Source organism: Ascidia mentula, chromosome 4 (genome assembly GCF_947561715.1).
Source record: "Ascidia mentula chromosome 4, kaAscMent1.1, whole genome shotgun sequence".
Classification (NCBI taxonomy): Eukaryota; Metazoa; Chordata; class Ascidiacea; order Phlebobranchia; family Ascidiidae; genus Ascidia; species Ascidia mentula.
This window is the reverse complement of record NC_138569.1, coordinates 4,794,667-4,813,062: the sequence shown is the minus strand read 5'-3', so window position 1 is coordinate 4,813,062 and position 18,396 is coordinate 4,794,667. Positions and strand designations below refer to the sequence as shown.

The following is an 18,396-nucleotide window of genomic DNA, read 5'->3' as shown; positions in this document are numbered from 1 at the left end:
TTCCGAAACGTTGCTACAAATGGCGTTTCTAGGCGAACCCACCTTGAGGGCAGTGGCAGCCATCAACACAAATGTTGTTCGGGCACTCAGCGACGAAACCAAAGTTGCTGCAAGTCTCGGGGCAGGCAGTTCCACATTCGCTGTAAACTTGGCCGCTAGGGCATTCCACAGCTGCAAAAACGTCCACAAATGCAATTTAACTTAGGCAATAAAGACATAAAAGCGTAACGAATGTTTGCCAAATTCATGGTAACATGAAAAGAATCATTAACACCCAAGTAACTTAAAAAAAAATTTATTGCTTATGCTACCAGGCATGTTTCTCTTGTAATGGGAGCTTGTCTAACAATGTTTTGAACTTCTGTTCAATTGCTATTTCTCCATGCTATTATGTTTAGTTAGAGTTGCATAAATTTGAGTGTAATTTCATGACAAAAGTCGGTTAAGTAAACGACGAATCTAAATGTATCAGTGATTGACCCCTTTACATCGGTTAAAAACATCTACTGGTATCAAAACACAACATATGAACATACGACAAACGTCTGAGCTTCGCCAGTTGAGCACTATGTGCAAATAAGAGCATGTGCGGGAATACTGAGTGAAAGTGTCGCATGCATATTCCTTGTAGTTGCTCAAACCGCCAGAACAAACGTCCATCACACAACGTTGAACGTATTCCTGTAATAGATGCGATATTTATGTGCAAGCGAGTTACGGCTAAGGATAGCAAATCCATTTCACTTAAATGACTTGGCAAAGAGAAACAAATATACAGAATTCCGTTAAAATATATTTATTGTTTAACTTCCAGTACGAAAGTAAATCATACCTCAAACAATTTGTAACTTGAATAAAATAATATTAGTTGAAACAAATACAATATCTAATAAAATAAATGCCACCGGAAGCTGTTAACGATTGAAAAAAATATATACTTATAAACATTTACATTTGGGTCGACGGCATCGTGGCACTCGGCGAAATCGTTGCCAAGCAACAGGCGGCAGTGGATCTCAACTGAAGCGATTTCCTCCTGCGAGTGGGAGGCACAAGGATGCGGGGCATCCACAGGGACGGGTTGGCAAGCAAACGAACTGGATTCGTCGTCAACGTGGAAAAAGTTGCCGAAGTCATTCACGTTGTCGAACGACTAAAAACAAAACGCAAACACGTAAGAAATGTTCTACATTTACAAATATTATCACGAAGTTTATTTACATTATATTGTGACATGAACTCTGAAAAACCCTTTGAAAAAAAAATATTTTACGAACACGTGGTCTTCTACAAAACAACTATATTCTAATTTGATGCGTGATAAAATATATTCAAATGTACATGGCGATGCGAGACCAAGTAAACTAACTAATACTTGTTGTCAAACATCGTGCATACCGCTTCCCGTTTGGAAAGCCGGAGGCAATATAGGGGATGTTGTTTTACACACACTGCAAATGAGACTTGTACAAACAGCACGCAAACATGGGAGGTAGCGTGGCCGAGCGGTCTAAGGCGCTGGTTTAAGGCACCAGTCATTTCGATGGCGTGGGTTCGAATCCCACCGCTGCCACTACGTTTTTGTTTCTCACCTTTTGGCTGTTGGCAATAAAGTCGTCTTCGCTCTGTGAGTTGTAATTTCCACACAAACCGCACATTTCGTTCCTGTACGAATCGGGTACAGCAACATACACTGACTTGTTGTTGTCAAAGAAGACGCGGACATCTGCATAAACAACAAATCTCAATTTTATTGGCATAATGCATACGCATTACATCAGGGTTCATGCGCGTTATATGTCTATTGGTTTAATGCTTTGATTTTTGTGTTTTAGTAATACTTAAAACAGTATACTTAGAAGTGCGATAGACTTAATTTTACACAATCTCAACGAGACTATTAACTCTCAAACAATGTTTAACCAGGGAGCCTGATTCGCCAACCCCTATCAGTTTTAATCGGTAGTCCACACGATTTCAATACTCATTGTTTATTCTCATCGTCGTACTTCACGCAAAATAAAAGACTGAACCTTTTTGTTTGAAATGTACATTTTAAATGTTTACACGAACCTTTTTCAAGGCTTACCTGTCAACAGACGGACAACGGTGTACATGCCAACCCGTTCCAAAATGATCGACTGGTCGAGGGTCTTCGGTAGCCTTACATTTTTGCCATTGTACACCACGCTTGAATCAGGGTAGAGCATGAGGTTGTGCCTCGGGCCCATTTCGACTCGCACCGCTCGCTTGCATTCTCCATCCAGGGCACAATCGTAGTTGTTGATAATCTATCGGACAAAGATTGTACGGCAAAGGTTCCTGGCAGTTTGTTTCGGGTTTGAAGACATTAACAATGGTAATAATACCACACCAAACAAGCTACTCCAGTTGTTGAGATTGCGCTGAAATGGCAGCATTGCTGGACTAACAACTAAGACAACATCAATATATTACAACACGCGTCTTAGCACTTATTTTATATTTTCCAAAAAGTTCAGAAATTTTCGTTTGTGACGGCTTGACATGCAATCTCCACTTACTGTTATGCGAAACGTCCCACTGCATTCGTAAGCAAGGCTGTAAGCGCATTTTCCCTGATAGTAGAACTGCTTTCCATCGAAGGACTGGTAGTGATGCATTCCCCAGGCGGAACAAACAGCCTCGTTTTCAAAGGAAGCCAATGTGTCGATGTCCACGATTGGAGCACCTCCAGAGGTGTCTCTGTCCTGACAATCTGGCCCTGTGAATCCTTCCGCACACAGGCAGACATCCTTTTCCACGCATTGTCCGCCATTTTGGCAGGAACTTGAACACATTGCTAAAAAGTGGATAAGAATGTCGCAATACTGAATGTAGTCAGGAATTGATGTGTTTTTGTGGTGTAATATTCTACGTTATTATGCAAATGCCATCTTGACAACTAACTTTACATACACTGTGCTTTGTTAAAATATCATCGAAAACATAATGCTGGATTTAAAAGGTATAAATATATACCAGATAATTAAACTCGATATGTTAACGCTATTCGGTAGGCGCGTGCTTTATGAAAGGCGACGTGACTTGTACGATATCAGACAGATTTGCAGCAACGTTTTACAATCCTTTCTTTACAACTGATTAGCATCGCATCGAGTTTACACCCACTTTTCTTTTGTCCGCATTGTAGTTTATTACTCACCTGTTTCGCAGTGTTTTCCAGTGTAACCTTCCAGGCATACGCAGCCCTCTTGTGCAACGCAACGGCCACCGTTCAAGCACTCACCACCACAGTCACGAACAGCTGTAAGCAAGAGAGGTTTGTCAAAAGGTAAATGCAGTTGTTTGGTGTAAAAATGTAATAACACAAACCCAACCTATTTCGCATTGTTCTCCCTCCCATCCAGCTTGACATTCACAGGTGTTCGGGGCAACGCATCTTCCTCCATTTAAGCAGGATTTGCATTGCGCTGAAAAGGATGAAAACTGTGTTTATACATTCAGTAACATTTGTCAACTGCTATACACAGCATTGCCCAGTTCTGAACGCACGTGCATTTTTCGCGCGCTTTTTGGCATACTTTTACCAATGCTAAGGATGGTTGTTTAAGTTTGAAGTTTGTTTTATAAATCCACGTACTCGGTTCTTATTCTTAGCTACAAAATTGAACGAACGTGATATATAGAAAGTATATTATGTGTTTTTTGTCAAAACTCTAAACAGTGTGGATTTCTTTTAACAATTTCAAAGTATAATGTGAAACCAAAATTGCATAAAAAAACATTGTTTTGTATCAATACCGTTTGTAGTGAACAGGCATTCATGTTGGTGACGTCAGAGGTTTGCGCAGTTTTAATTGAAGTGCTGTTATCAGCTAATGCAAAGCTGTCGTGAATGGGCACGTCATCATTATACATTGCTTGGTAGTTTTGACAGTTACAGTGGTTAGCTAAGGCAAAAATGTGACAGGCGAACACGTCGACGGAAGGATTTCCATCAAACTGTGCGTCATTGTCCACCCAAACTTTCCGGCGAGGAATCTATTTCTGACCCTATCGCCCTCGGTGCGTCACAAGGGTCAAAAACACTTTCGAATTGTGACGTATTTTCCCCCGCCGAGCGACGCAGCTACATGAGTAACAGGGAGGCGCCGCAAAAGGTGACATTTGTCCGAGTCGAGTGGCCCTCCCGCTTAATCTGTTAAGTCAGTGCCGGTGTGTTGGGCGTCGGGGGCCAGTTTACCTTGGCACCCGGGACAACACGGATTTCGCCATTGTCGTCGACATAACCTGTATAGCTTGCGGACTCGCCAAGAATCACAAATTTGGTCGCTGAAAGGCCTCCTGGGCGAACGTGCCGGGACAGGCGCGACTCGACATTTCGGATCGCGCTATTTTTTTTCACACGTAATCCGTTCGGCGCGGAACACTTGAACGCGGTTCGACGTGTTGCGGTGGGAATCGGTCGCAGGAGAACGAAAGTTTTTCATAGGTCGTTTTTCGGGCGATAACGGACATGCCAATTTGTGTTAATAAATTGGCGACCACTGGGGTCGACAGGAGTTTGTGTTTCCAGTATATGAAGTTACGAGAATTAATAAAGATTGACTGAATGTCAACCCATACTAAGCAAGTAAAACCAATTACAACTTTCTGCATAAGTTTAAGTTTACTTAAATTTGAACATATCAACGTCTAAATAAGCACAAATGTCCCTTTGCCTGTTAACGTTGTACTAGATACTCACGTATATCGCATGATTGTCCAGTGTATCCGGTGTCTGTACAGTCACAAGTATCTGGACTTGCGCACACACCTCCGTTCTGGCACTTGTTGCGACAAATGGCTGAAACAAGAAACATTTTATCTTCGTAGAAAGAAACATTTTGGGGTCTTTAAACAGGTGCTACAATTTATTGATTTTAATATACACATCAGTATAGGGTACCCAACGGATCGACGTTGACTGAAAGGTGCCACAAAGTGGAAATTAGTGTGCCCCCCAGTGTAAAAGTTAGCACAGTGCCACTGTCAACAGATGCACTGATCAGACCTTACAGGTCGAAACAGTGTGTGTACACATCATAAATATTATTGAAAAAATACAATTCATTACGTTTAATTTGCCCTTAATTAGCGAAGTATTCAAATAATATGTGACCAAACCTTAGCACGACATTGGGTTATGTAATAGCCAAAATAATTGGTGCGCTGGCTTTCAATTTGTCGTACCTATAGTGCACTGATCGCCAGTGAAGCCCTCGCAACAAGCGTCAACCTCTCGCGTCTCTTGGACAACCTTATCGACCATCACTGGTTCTTCAGAAGACCTAAATACATTGTTAAAGATAAATTCCTGAGCAGTTTCCGTTCGTATAAAGTCTGTCTTTAGTATGTTATCAAATAGCAATGTATAAGTCCAATGAAATATGTCTAATATTGCAGCAAGTCTTTGTAATTGTGAATGATATTTGTACTATGCAGATACCAAAAAGTTCGATCCGACGACTGTGGCATGATCTTCGAGGCTTGCTTTAGCTGCCTACGCTTATTTCACCACGTAAGGTCAGTTGCAAGAAAGCCTTCAAGACCCAGCCGTTTCGAATTGCTTTTATTCTTCAAAATACAAACCACAAGCCTTCGCTCACCTGTTGAAGGTACAATACTCGAATCCGTCCGAAGTCTGTCTTTCAAGTTCGATGTCACCCTCCTGTCTGGAGGAGCAGAGCTGGTAGGACACTCTCCTCCATACCGTCCTCAACTCCTCCACCTGGATCGTCTTCTCATCTATCACCGATATCGGACAAATGCTGAAAAGATCGAAAAAAGTGTCATACAGAACACTGGTTATATGAACAAAGTTCGTCCCCGCTGCCTTGTCAAACGTACTTTGATTGGGCATTAATTTGACTTATCAATGTTCCCAGGACCAATGCTAGAACGATCATCATCGTTTGCCGCTAAAGGCAGGCTCTTTTCGCCACACAATAGTTGTCAATTCCCTGTAACTCCGGCACTGTCGTCGTCAGTCGGGAACCAGTGTAATAAACAGTGACTTCTCACTTTAAGGTTTGTTTGCAGGAACGTCTGGGTGAGTCTCCCAGAAACGTATGAGGGTGGCACCGGCGACAGCGGCGTTTTATATCAAAGGAAAACTGACTCCATTTCGGGGCGATTTCTCCCTCGTGTTGGGGCATAAGCGAGGACAAAGAGCAAAAGTTCCCTTTTTCCCCCGGATGCGATGCTCTCAAGGGTCAAAAATTACTTTGTCGCTCGCTTTGGGAACAAGAAGTCGCGACAAGTAGTTGATCGATGTATTACGATACGCCACTCCATATCGCGCGCTGCGACGATATTTATCGCGGCCGGGGCGCAAATAGGATTCTGAATAAACACTGCTCTCTCCCTCCTCCCCATTTGCCGGTCACGAAACGGCTCCCAGTCAAACCTTACATTCTCATAACTGAATAGGATTAATTTAGGTTTTCTGTGATGATTCATTAGTTTATCACAAATTTTGGTATCAAGTGGCAGCGGATTTTTTCGGATTTCCCAGAATTTTCGGCTGACTCGACATTCAAGGGTGCTTAAAATGCCCTTTTTCTTGCATTTCGTTTACAACTTTTAAAATGTGTTCTTCTACAAAAACTCCTTTCTGTCCAGGACAGCGAGTGTGAGGCACGTTCGCACTACCACGAACACTGGGAGAAGATGATTAAAAATGGTCTTAATGATGACAAATGTCCACTCAATATGTCCTCTATTGCGTCTTAAGTGCGTACAAATGACAAAGTGGCGCAGATAAGTGTTAAGCGGACCGTAACAAATAAATATTTTGATCCGCTGATTACGGAAGTTTTGGATTTTCTGTGTCAAAATTAAAATACACTAAAAAACGTTCGCAAAGAGAATAAAAGAAAATATAAAAATGATGACGCTGCCCTTGGGAAGGCGCCAAATGGACTTCAATGACCTTGTGTTTACGATCGATTGGAACCCTAAAACTGTTTTTTCCTTTAAAAGGCTTTTTGCCATACAAACAATTACACGAATTCCATTTCGCGCAATACCCCGAAACATTACCAACATCCGGCTTCCTGTAAAGTTCGCGCAAAACCGAATGCGTTTGATCCCGTTATAAGCGGGCGTGCCCGAACGCGACTTGCACTTCAGAGCCTTGCCGCTTCTGCCGCGAAAACACGGAGATGCCACAACAGCAAAACAAGGCAGGAACGACGTTGCGAATTCACGCTGTCGATTTGGCGACTATAACAACAAAATCTGAGGTCAACGAGTCGCAAAGTAAGCGTGCCTTTGATTCAAGACCATCGTAACCACTGGCAACAGTACGAGTAGTTAAGATGCATCCTTGAGAGCGCGCCACAGCAGGATGGCTGACGCACTTGGTTTTAAGCAGCAACATCATCGTCAGTGCTGCGTCCGGGTATTGAGTGAAACGAATACGTACATAGCAATTTCAATTCCGATATTTTCCGTGTTTTCAGGACACCTGATGGAACAATTGTACGGCGTGAAATTCTCACGATTTAAGATGAAGAAAGCACGTATCGTTTTGGTTGTTATTTGCTGCATGCACGTTAATTAATCTCCCATAATTAATTCAGATCCACATCGTATTCTTCTTCCTTCGGTCACCTAGGGTATGTGACCCTTCGGTCGCGCCACCAGATAAATCCCAGCAATTCCATCCTCTCTAGTTTCCTATGTAGCCAGGGATGTCACGAAGTCCTTGTTTCTTGTCCTTATTGTTGACTCGCGTCCTCATTTTCATGTTGTTTCGGCTCCAACAATGTTAAATACGAAGGGTTTTTTATCATTAAGTTTTGTGTGGCCCTTCTGTGTCGTGTGAGAATTGTTTATGGATATGACAAGAATTGCAGTCATTATGTACATGAATTAACACAAAGAAAATCAGCACAACATTTGTATGAGAGAAGTGAAAAGAGCAAGTATTGTTGCGCTTGCATTGCTTTCTAAAATAAACATTTGATGAATATTAAAGTTGATTGCCGAAAATATGCCTCAAATAAATTTAGCAGGTTTTACAAAATATTGGGTAGAATAACGGTCGCTAGGTGGAGCAAGTGGGTTACGACCTTTTGCGGTGTCACGAAAATATCAACGAAGAAAAAAAATAAAAATAAAATAAAAATATCAACGAAGTGTGGTATAGCAGCTTGTATAGATTATAGACATGTATAATTTCACAAGGAAAACACCTGGATTGCAAACCTTATTGTAAAATAAAAGTGTAACACACTGATGATGCACCGAGGTTAAAAAGCACAGCAATGAAATGCACAAAAAGGATCGGCCTCTTCCATAAATTTACTTAGTCAGCCCAAAAGTCTGCGAGCAACTAAAGGGAGTTATCTGCGTGGCGCAACCTGGAGGCAACGGACAGAACAACATGTGTCACATGCTTAGTGAATACGTCAGCAATTAATAGTCTATCAACACGTCATTGCGTCTATCTATAGGTTTAGGGCGTTAGATGGGCCGTTTGACATTAGTGCATTGATTTAACACAAACAGCCAATGTTGTCATACACACCGAAGACCATTTTTAAAGTTATTAAATGGATGTTGTACCTAGCTTATTGTGGTTTTTGTTGTAAAAAATGCTGTTATATAGTTTTAAGCTAAACAACAGTATATACGGTCGTTGTGCTGGGCTCGTTTGATTTTTGTGAAGCAGTTTAATTCTCTCAAAGTTAATGTGGAATTTCCTGACGTCTAAAGTGTTAGAGGAAGTAACTTCCGCAAAGGGACTTGCCCTTGCACAAAATTCCCAGCTTTGTACAATTTTAGTTTCTGTTCCGTTTGACTGCTAACACAAACCCGGGGAATTTTTCTATCAAAGCTTACGAAAATGTCTTCTCTAAGCAGTTTTGGGTCTATAGAGAAAATAGCTTCACAAGATTAAGAAAAAAAACTGCTTAAAAAGCATTTCTACAAAAAAGGGAACTACATGTGCATTCTCTCATATGCGGGGAATTACAGACAAAGGCCCTGGGGTGCAATTTGCAATGCTGTCGATCAATCTAATCGGCTTTGGAAAGCAGCATATGTTTACCAACAGATTAAGCACACAAAAGCAGATATGGCTTGTCATTCAATGCCCAGCTAAGGGATTGTTGACCTTATGCGCAATCTCAAACATTTACCAATGTCTGGTAGCCCCACACTTGTTGTTGGTGTCATAACAAGGTTGACAATATTGAAAATAATCACAATGAACTGAATGTCTTATTTGTTGCAAACCCTAATTGCCCAATTCAAGAGAACACCTGAACCTTAATGGAAAATGTAATAAGTAGCAATTATGCACACTGGGTTGTGCAAAGGTACTAAAACCACAATCTTGTCAGGTGACATTATTTCCACCTAAAAAGCACATGATTTCTCGCAAAAACGTATGAGCTGGCCAAGAGTTACGCGTGACTGAACATCATGGTGGTTACAGACACGTGACGATGAGCAACAAATATTTCTGTTGACTTGTTGCACCAGTGTTGTCTGTTCCAGAAACCAACCTACTAGAACTTCAACTAATAGAGCTAGCGGGCGCATGTTTAGAATCTAGGTCAGTCCTAGTATTCACCTCGTGTGTTATTACCAGTTCCCGTTTCTCTCGAAGCCAACCAGTTTCTCTTTGCCTAAGCAAACACAAGCTGCATTTCAAATGACCTTTGATGCTATTTAACATTTGCTTCGTAAAGTGGGTGATTCACGAAATACAACAGTTTCACCACCTAGGGAAAAAAAATTTAAGAGCAAATAAAATCTAATTTCCCACTGCAGGCTTTGCATGGGACGATTTAACAGCTATTGGCCAGACAATCAAAACTGATTTCAACCGACAACGGAAATTGACCCCTCGAAGTTCTGAAATGTCACCAACATTATTTTCGACACGCCGTGTACAGTTATAGTTACTGCATGGCCAAACAAACGTAGAACTGCAAAAGCCTTATTAAACGAACGCAAGTATAAATGCCGTTGATACAGGCAAAGTTTTGCAACGTTTGTATGGGAAGCTACTTGGGAAATACCACCTCATGTACAAACACCAACGCTATAACTAGTTCCTCTATTTGTGTGAATGTGTGGTCAACACAATGCTGCAATCATGCACGGTTCACTGCTCACTACATATTTGTGTGTTAGATGACCGCGTGCTTCGTATACTGTGCCTTTATTTGGAAAAAAGTGTAAATAAGGTGAAAAGGCGGTATGATGATCAAATACGGTCGCAAGCAAAACATGTTCGACGCATGTTGTAAGGAAACGATTGGAAACAAGAAAATGAGTCGATCAATACGAACGCTCGATAATAAACGAAAAAGAACGCGCGTTTTCCATTGCACAGTTCGCAAAGCAAACAAAATGTTTATCATAGGTAAACGTACATTTGTTTGCACAAAGGATTATAGCTGAAGAGCCGTCGCAACATTCTCATATTGGGTATTTTGCAAGGTCTCCGAAACCTCATGAGGAGCTAAATTCCGCTTAGCAAAATCACGTAGCGTTCAAATCTAGTGTAACAATACAACGCCCGAATGGCAATCAAACAAACCAACGCCCTTTCTAAATGTTAACAAAGTACGTCTAGATTCCCTGCGATTCGTCAGCACTTCGAAATGGAAGCAAAAGTCAAATTAAAAAGGCGGAGTTTCCATTTTTTATATGTCAGAGTAGATCGCTTGCCCAAGCAAAGCGCAATTCGGTCCCGTTGGCCATTACAGGTATTCGTTTACATCGAATTACTGAGACTGAATAGTGGGGAAAGTGACATCCTAAACCGTCGCGACGAAATATCACAGGGCGCCGATTAATTAAAGCGAAGTGCCATAAGGGGCGTGAAATTCCCCTATTTTCGTGTTGCGTTAAAAGCCTCTGGTCAAACAGTTACACCATTACGCCTACACGATAACGAAAATATGTATGTGGCGATAGCACAATCATTTCCAAAACGCTACCCGGCTTATTGTGGATACGAATGGAAGGTCGTGATTTCAAACACAGGCTTATCAACACAATGGGCATTCATGCCAAGCATACAAAGCCACCGACGCTAGTCTCCAGGCGACGTAAAGCTACCGCTTGGAATTTTTTGGTATATATGCGAGCTTGAAGACGAACCCTCACGATCCTGCCGCGTAACACTCGGTTTGCCACGCTTGAGTGGTTGGAACTGCACGTAACTCGACGAGTAGCCGGCACTGGGTTGCAAATTTTCGGAATGCGAAGCCGAACTCATGTTCAGATAGCTATCGACGGGCGGCCGACTTATTTGTGGCGTCGGTACATCGCGGCGCGACGAACCATGAGCTTTTTCCGCACCAATGGGCATGAATTTTACGTAGCCACGATCGCTGATTTGGCATCGTTGGCGAGAATTTTCGACATGCATTCCCTGGTTTACCCTGTGCATTGTGTCCTGGCCAAACACAGAAGGAGCAAATGGGCCCTCGCGTGGTGGGTAACATATCCCCTGCAACGACAAGTCGGGGCTATTTGAGCCGTACAAGTCTTCGTCCGATGTCTGCGACACGTATTTAGGTGGTTTCTGAATGCGCCTCGATAACTCAGACTTGGCCTGTGCTGAAATCCTGTGGCCATATGGCTCACTTGGCGTAACAGTCTGTTGCTTCGTGGAAGGGGCCAGATACGTGGGCAAACGCTCCACTCTGTTTTCTCTGTCCTCAACGTATCCACTCTGCGCAGTTCTTGTTGGCCCACTGGCATTACTGTAATTCCTTTTCGCTGAAGTTGGGGCAGGAGAATTGATTTGGGTGCTTTTCTTTTGGCCAATAGGCTGAAATGCACCAGTGTACTGACGTTGGTTCTCAAGCCTTGAAATGCGACTTTCACGCTCAGGCAAAATTGAAGGACTTTTGGTTGGGGTAGTAGGCAACAACTGAAGGTCAATTTCCATTGAACGACCCATCTCTGTTGAACCCAAAGAACAGCGCACATGTATAAGGAAATAGTCCATCGCAACAGTGGTAAGTGCATCTTTCCAAGTTCCTGGGCCTGGTGAATTAAGCGTTTCTTGATTGAAGAAAAAAGTCTGTCTTTGACGCATGTAAATAAATCCCATTTTGCTCATTAGCTCCTCAGCCTTATCCGCAGGCAAGTTTTGGCCGATCACATGGTGGTAACTTCCACTGTAGGCCTGTAGGAAATTGAATCAAATTTTGAAAATATAACCAAAGGTTTACTGGAGGTATCAAATCTCATTGATGCAAATTAATTGATGTACAGCATAAGCTCAGTAAATGGGAAACGTTGATAAGGAAACAATGCTCACACTTCGGCAAATCGGTTTCAAAAAAGAAAACTGTGTAACTGTGATGTTTTCAGATGGCCACAAAGACAAAAACCCTTGTCAAATTACTCACACAGCAGTCCCAACAATACATTTAATACACTATTTTGCATATTTCGATGAGGTGTTTTGAACAAATACCAACAATGCAAATATTACTTCACATACTTTAACTTTCGTGTAAGATTTCCTCCATGGAGCTCTCAAAATTCGAAGTGCATACCAATGTAAAAGAAAAAATGCAGAGGCTAGTTTCCCCCAAGTGGTTTGGATGTTTGCTTCTTGGTTCCTATCAACAAACAAGTGATGATAGGTTATAAAAAAACACACAGTTGAATTAATTCTTGTAAGAACAGAACTTATAAGTCTTAGAAATACCCAACAGCTTATGACTAATCACACGGAAACATACGACTGTGACTGTGTAAACAGTAACTTGAGTCAAAATTGTCAATGAGTCACTATGTTTGTTACATTTTTAGGTATTGGCTCACATGTTTGCCTACTCTGGTATTAACAAGGAAATAGCACATTGTCAAAATAGTGATGTTACCTTTAATCCTATTAATGCGATAATAACATTTAACAAACATAATGCAATCATTTCGTGAAAAGATCCTATTTTAAGCAATTTACAGTTGACGACATATGTTTTAGTTTTGTAAATAGTTTCTCATCAAGTTTTCCCATTTCTTTTAACAGTTTCAGACATTGGAATTTTCCATGTACCCAGTATCTCAATGTTTACATTTCATTTTCAAATCCTCAAACCGAAACACTTTCAAACAAACAACAGTAAAACCTGCACACATTTGTTAAAACAAACCTTTGCACAATCGTTCGGAAATCCTTCAAGTTGTGGTAAGGGGAGCGATCACCCTGGATCGGACCTCCTCGATTGAGGTAGGATTCCGCTGAGCTGAACACTTGCTTGTATTCATCGTTTTCCCAGCTACAATCATCATCAGGACAAAATCCTTTCAGGCTGCAGATATAAAAATATTTCTTTTACAAAACATGTTGTTTATGAGAAAGAAACATTCAAATAAATGATTTAATATCTTACTGAAAGTCAGGCTTCTTCACGAAGTTGGCTTTGAATTGATAATCATAACTGTTGTCCATTTTGCTTCCATTTTCTGTCAAGCTCATTAGCACTCAGTTACTAGCGTACATTTTTAACTTGTACAATACAATACTGCTTGAAAAAGGGGAGTTTAAAGCACATTAGGAATAAAGGTATCCCCACTACCCAAGTTTTGTTAACTAACATTTCGAACAAATAGCTTTGCAGAAGATAAATCAAATTTCACAAATGACTACACAGTCTTTTATCTGTGAATGCTTTACATGCAATAATGACCCCTCTATAACTAGCTTGATCTTTACTATTTTGTAGTTAGGCTATTTAGACACGGAATTTAATTAATGTTACAGTAGATAATTATTCCAGCTTAACACAGAGCTTTCAGTAAAATAATACAACCACTTCCTGGCCGTTTACATACACACACTGCTTTCATGTGTGAACATTACACTACAGACATTAACAGCTAAACTGGCCCAGACAACGTCACGAAAACAACATGGCTGCTGCCGCTCACGCGACCGCGACGCTGATATTGCTTTGCCAAAGAAACACCGCAAAACAGCATAATAAGACATTTGATACGCGACATATATACGTTTCATAAAATCTATAAATACCCCTTGCCCCCTGACAAAGCTGCCTTATGAATCGGTTTGTCGTACTTCTATTTGTTCTGCTTTATATTTGTTTAAGTTTAAGCAACTGCTGTGCCCAGTAAACATTTTGAATCATTCAACCGTGGGAAGCACATAGGTTCCCGCAAGGCGCAGAAACCGGCCCCTTTGTTGCGGTGTTTCTAAAATGCACAATGTCGCTAATGTCGCTAATGTCGCTAATGTCGCTAATGTCGCTAATGTCGCTAATGTCGCTAATGTCGCTAATGTCGCTAATGTCGCTAATGTCGCTAATGTCGCTAATGACGCTAATGACGCTAATGCCCGCTAATGCCCCGTTTTGTGAATGATGCTGCTATGTAGCTAATGTCGCTAATGTCGCTAATGTCGCTAATGTCGCTAATGTCGCTAATGTCGCTAATGTCGCTAATGCCCGCTAATGTAGCTAATGCCGCTAATGCCCGCTAATGTAGCTAATGCCGCTAATGCCCGCTAATGCCAGCTAATGCCGCTAATGCCCGCTAATGTAGCTAATGCCGCTAATGCCGCTAATGCCGCTAATGTAGCTAATGTAGCTAATGCCGGGCATTAGCGGGCATTAGCGGCATTAGCTACATTAGCGGGCATTAGCGGCGTTAGCCACATTAGCGCCATTAGCTCCAAAAGCGGGCATTAGCTACATTGGCGGGCATTAGCGGCATTAGCGGCATTAGCGGCATTAGCGACATTAGCGACATTAGCTCCACAAGCGGGCATTAGCTACATTAGCGGGCATTAGCGGCATTAGCGACATTAGCGACATTAGCGACATTAGCGACATTAGCGACATTAGCGACATTAGCGACATTAGCGACATTAGCGACATTAGCGACATTAGCGACATTAGCTCCACAAGCGGGCATTAGCGGCATTAGCTACATTAGCGGGCATTAGCGGCATTAGCTACCTTAGCGGCATTGTGCATTTTAGAAACACCCCCTTTGTTGTGAGTGAAGTGTTCCATTGAACGTAACGGAAACCACCTTTGGCGACGAAGTGGTGGGTTTTCCAAACACTGGAAACCGTAACAGTTTAGCGAAAAAAGACTCCTGGAAAACCGATGTCACAAAAAGTACCACGGTTATTTTTATGACTTAAGCGTTTTTTTGGCGACCGAATTGGAAAAAAAGCTTTTCTGACCAGTGGAGTTACAAACTAAAAAAATAATGATGTATAGCCTACCCTGTAATGGCCTCTTCAACTCTTGTTTGTAATGCTCTAATCTATTAGTCTGTGTTGTACATGGTGGTTTTTATTCACACCAGTTTTGGCTACCTGTTTGCTTCCCGTGCGCCTTTTTTTCTCTTTAATATTTGTAGCGTCAAATATTTCGACCCTTTTCAAAGTATGTGAATTTTAGACCAGACTAGTTTTAATAAAATTCAGTTCTACTATTTTACTAAACATCAATTATTATTTATTTCAGCTATGCCACATATATTATTTTTAGGGGGGTATTTTACCACTGTTAATTAGCGCTCCTGTTTTATACTGTTATACAGACAATATTCATAAAAGTGCCTTTTTGTATGTGCCTAAAGTAAAGCTAATTACACAATAAATGAATGATTCGACAAATATGTGCAAGTAGCCTATGTCTTATTGAAATAATTCGATCGGGTCTTTAAACAAAACCTTGAAAGACAGGCTATATCAAATAAGCCAGTCAATGGTCTACGCATTGCAATTTTACTGCAACTTTAGCTAATAGGCCTATATGAGATTCTCGACTAACACAACTGTACAACAGTTGCATATCCCACATATGTTATGTTATTTCCCGTTGACGCGTCTGTAACATACGTCACAGAAACCAGTGCTTGAATTGCGTAATGTTTTGCGTGCAGCTTTGCACTTGTACTGCATAATCCCATAATGTGACCCAAATGATTTAGCCATCGAATATTTTTGAGTAAAGTGATTCATTCAACATCCTGTTTACCACATAAAATGTTCTCCTATGCTTATGTCACATCACACCTATGTTCTTGTATTATATTACTTCAAGCGGTTCGTGATATCACGTGACATTATTGACCAATCAGCTCTCAGTACGGAGAGCTTTAAAAAGCCCAGTTAAGACCGGTAAATTCATTATATTTGATTCCATTCGATTCTATTTGTTTCATCGTATTACTGTTACACTGCTATTATTACTGAGACTCTACAAGCTATTCGCCGGCTTGGGATTTATTCCCACAGCCTGATAATAAACTGTTTAATCGGATACAACGGTTTGCTGGTGAGGTTCAAACCTTACACGTCAGAAGTTACACATCAAAACAATTTCTTCATAACGTTTACGATTGACATCTGTTTAAACAGATTAAAGTTAAGTAAAAAAATTTTCCGGTGCTAATCATGTTAATATCTGAAGAACTTTTGTGTGTTCCGATGAGGGGTTACCGAGAAAAAGCTGGGTTAAAATCGTTGGGCTTTAATGATTTGATAATTCAGGCTCGTTACGTCAAAAGGACAAAAGTGATAAAGCAAAAAATATGGACTTGACCTAATTATGTGCAACTCTATTGGCAAGACTTTTTTTCGTGTTTAGAATTATTTTGCCTTATTTGCTTTAACACAGAGTTTCCTTTTATTGCATGCCAACAAAAAGTCAGGGAAAACAATAATTTAAGATTAAGTGGAGAGTATATAGGATCAGCACTAAAATGAAAGGCGGCGGGATAAGGTAAACAGTTTTGGTAAGCTTTACTGATAGCCATGACCAACTGTAACGTATGAAGAAATAAACACATTTTATGGTTTCTTTATGTAGAACCTGGCGGAGATACATGATATCACCTAGGTTAGCTGACCAGAGGGCTATGCGCAAATATGTGTGCTGTGATGTTGTTTTGATAATTTACGCCCACGCGCTGTACAGGCTTAAACAAACTTCCTGCTGATGGTATTTCCCAATGCAAAAGTGACTGACGAAGTCTCCGTTCGCACACGATAGAACTGCAGTTAAGCAGGTTGCAAGTTGAATAACCTATCATTACTTGCACACGATGATAGACTGGAATATTGCGTAAAAAATGCATATTCTACAAACAGATTATGCAACTTACAACAATAATGGACTCAAGCTGCTGTGAACCATTTTTGATCAAAACGCATGCACGCGTGGACGAAGATTTTGAAGAACTACACTTGCAAAGTTGGCTAAACGCGATCGTTGCTGTGTATTTAGATAGAGTAGGGCATAGAAAAAACATTGCTCGTACGTAGCAGTTGTATAAAACACTTATGTAACAACTGTCGAATGTGTTACATTGGATGAAACGCATGTTTCGTTACAAGGCATCACAGCCACAGCAGCAACATAAGTGCACGAAGTACAAATCCCGATTGTGTGAAAGCGACTAACAAACAAACAAAAATTTTAAACTGGGCGAACAAGAAAATATATTATCACTGGAAAACTCCCTAAATCGCTGGCGAAAAGCTTAAATCGGCATAGGGCTGTTTGGTCCCGATGGATAAACAGACGAATCACTTTAATCAAAGGACTAAATGCACTCCAGTAGAACCTTGTGACAGCAGTCGTACAAGTACAAGTCTCAAACCATTCCAATGCGACAATCGCGGAGGCCTTTCACTTCTCTCATCACATCGACTCTGTTCTCACTTCTCAGCCGTTCGAGAGAGTTGGCGACGGCGCAGAAACCTCCTGTGCGAATTGATCCATCCCTAATAAAAACAAGTCAAGCTTGAAGAAGTGGTTGAAGATTCGAAATTTCAAGTGAGCATTGAAAAGCTATAATTCGGGCGCATTTATTGGCTCCACATTCTACAAAATTTTGTGGTTGGGGTACAGGAGTGCAAAAACATTTCAGTTTGATCAATTAGAGGTGTTATTTGCCATGATAAAAAAAGTTGTTTTCTCTTTGTAAGCGATTGTAGGACCAACCTAGGTTATTGCAAAATCATAGATTTTATTTAAACAAGAATACTGATAATACCATCAGGGCGAAATATATATATTCTTACGATTATAGGCGTCTTGGACAATGTTGTAACAACCTAGGTTAGTCCTAAAATCACTCTTTACGAAACTTTAAGTTTAACGTTCCCAAGACCAAATACAGTTGTCAGTGGGAGATTTATACGTTCATTAATATTCATTTTCTCGTTATAATCAATTGTTTTATCGATAAACAATTTTAATTGAACGTGTTAAAACAGGTAACCACCAATAATTTGCTCAGTTCGAGCGTAATCACTAATGGGCATTTTACAAAATAGTTACACCTAACCATTACGTTTCTGTGAACATTTCTGCCACTGTTCTGATTTCAACAAACAGAAAACTT

General features: G+C 40.9%; 2 protein-coding genes and 1 non-coding gene across 3 annotated transcripts in view; 1 reads left to right on the top strand and 2 right to left on the bottom strand.

Annotated features, from left to right (window-relative positions):
* The window catches only part of LOC145897028 (uncharacterized), a 54,499-nt gene extending 48,421 nt beyond the window's left edge, over positions 1 to 6,078 (bottom strand). Inside the window, 12 exon segments of the mRNA XM_082985185.1 lie at positions 43 to 171; positions 537 to 681; positions 953 to 1,153; positions 1,593 to 1,726; positions 2,090 to 2,291; positions 2,544 to 2,821; positions 3,185 to 3,286; positions 3,360 to 3,452; positions 4,730 to 4,828; positions 5,215 to 5,312; positions 5,631 to 5,792; positions 5,872 to 6,078. Coding sequence (XP_082841311.1) covers positions 43 to 171; positions 537 to 681; positions 953 to 1,153; positions 1,593 to 1,726; positions 2,090 to 2,291; positions 2,544 to 2,821; positions 3,185 to 3,286; positions 3,360 to 3,452; positions 4,730 to 4,828; positions 5,215 to 5,312; positions 5,631 to 5,792; positions 5,872 to 5,933 — 1,705 coding nt within the window. The 5' untranslated portion in view covers positions 5,934 to 6,078.
* On the top strand, positions 1,492 to 1,573 carry Trnal-aag (transfer RNA leucine (anticodon AAG)). The gene has a single exon. It is a non-coding gene; the product is annotated as a tRNA-Leu (tRNA).
* A 4,113-nt stretch (positions 6,079 to 10,191) lies between the features above and the next one.
* On the bottom strand, positions 10,192 to 13,541 carry LOC145898624 (uncharacterized). Its single transcript, XM_082987154.1, has 4 exons — positions 13,404 to 13,541; positions 13,164 to 13,322; positions 12,506 to 12,626; positions 10,192 to 12,184 (listed from the first exon to the last, which is right to left on the bottom strand). The coding sequence occupies exons 1-4, from the start codon at positions 13,487 to 13,489 to the stop codon at positions 11,081 to 11,083; spliced, it is 1,470 nt and encodes a 489-aa protein (XP_082843280.1). The 5' UTR covers positions 13,490 to 13,541; the 3' UTR covers positions 10,192 to 11,080.
* Positions 13,542 to 18,396: the final 4,855 nt, after the last annotated feature.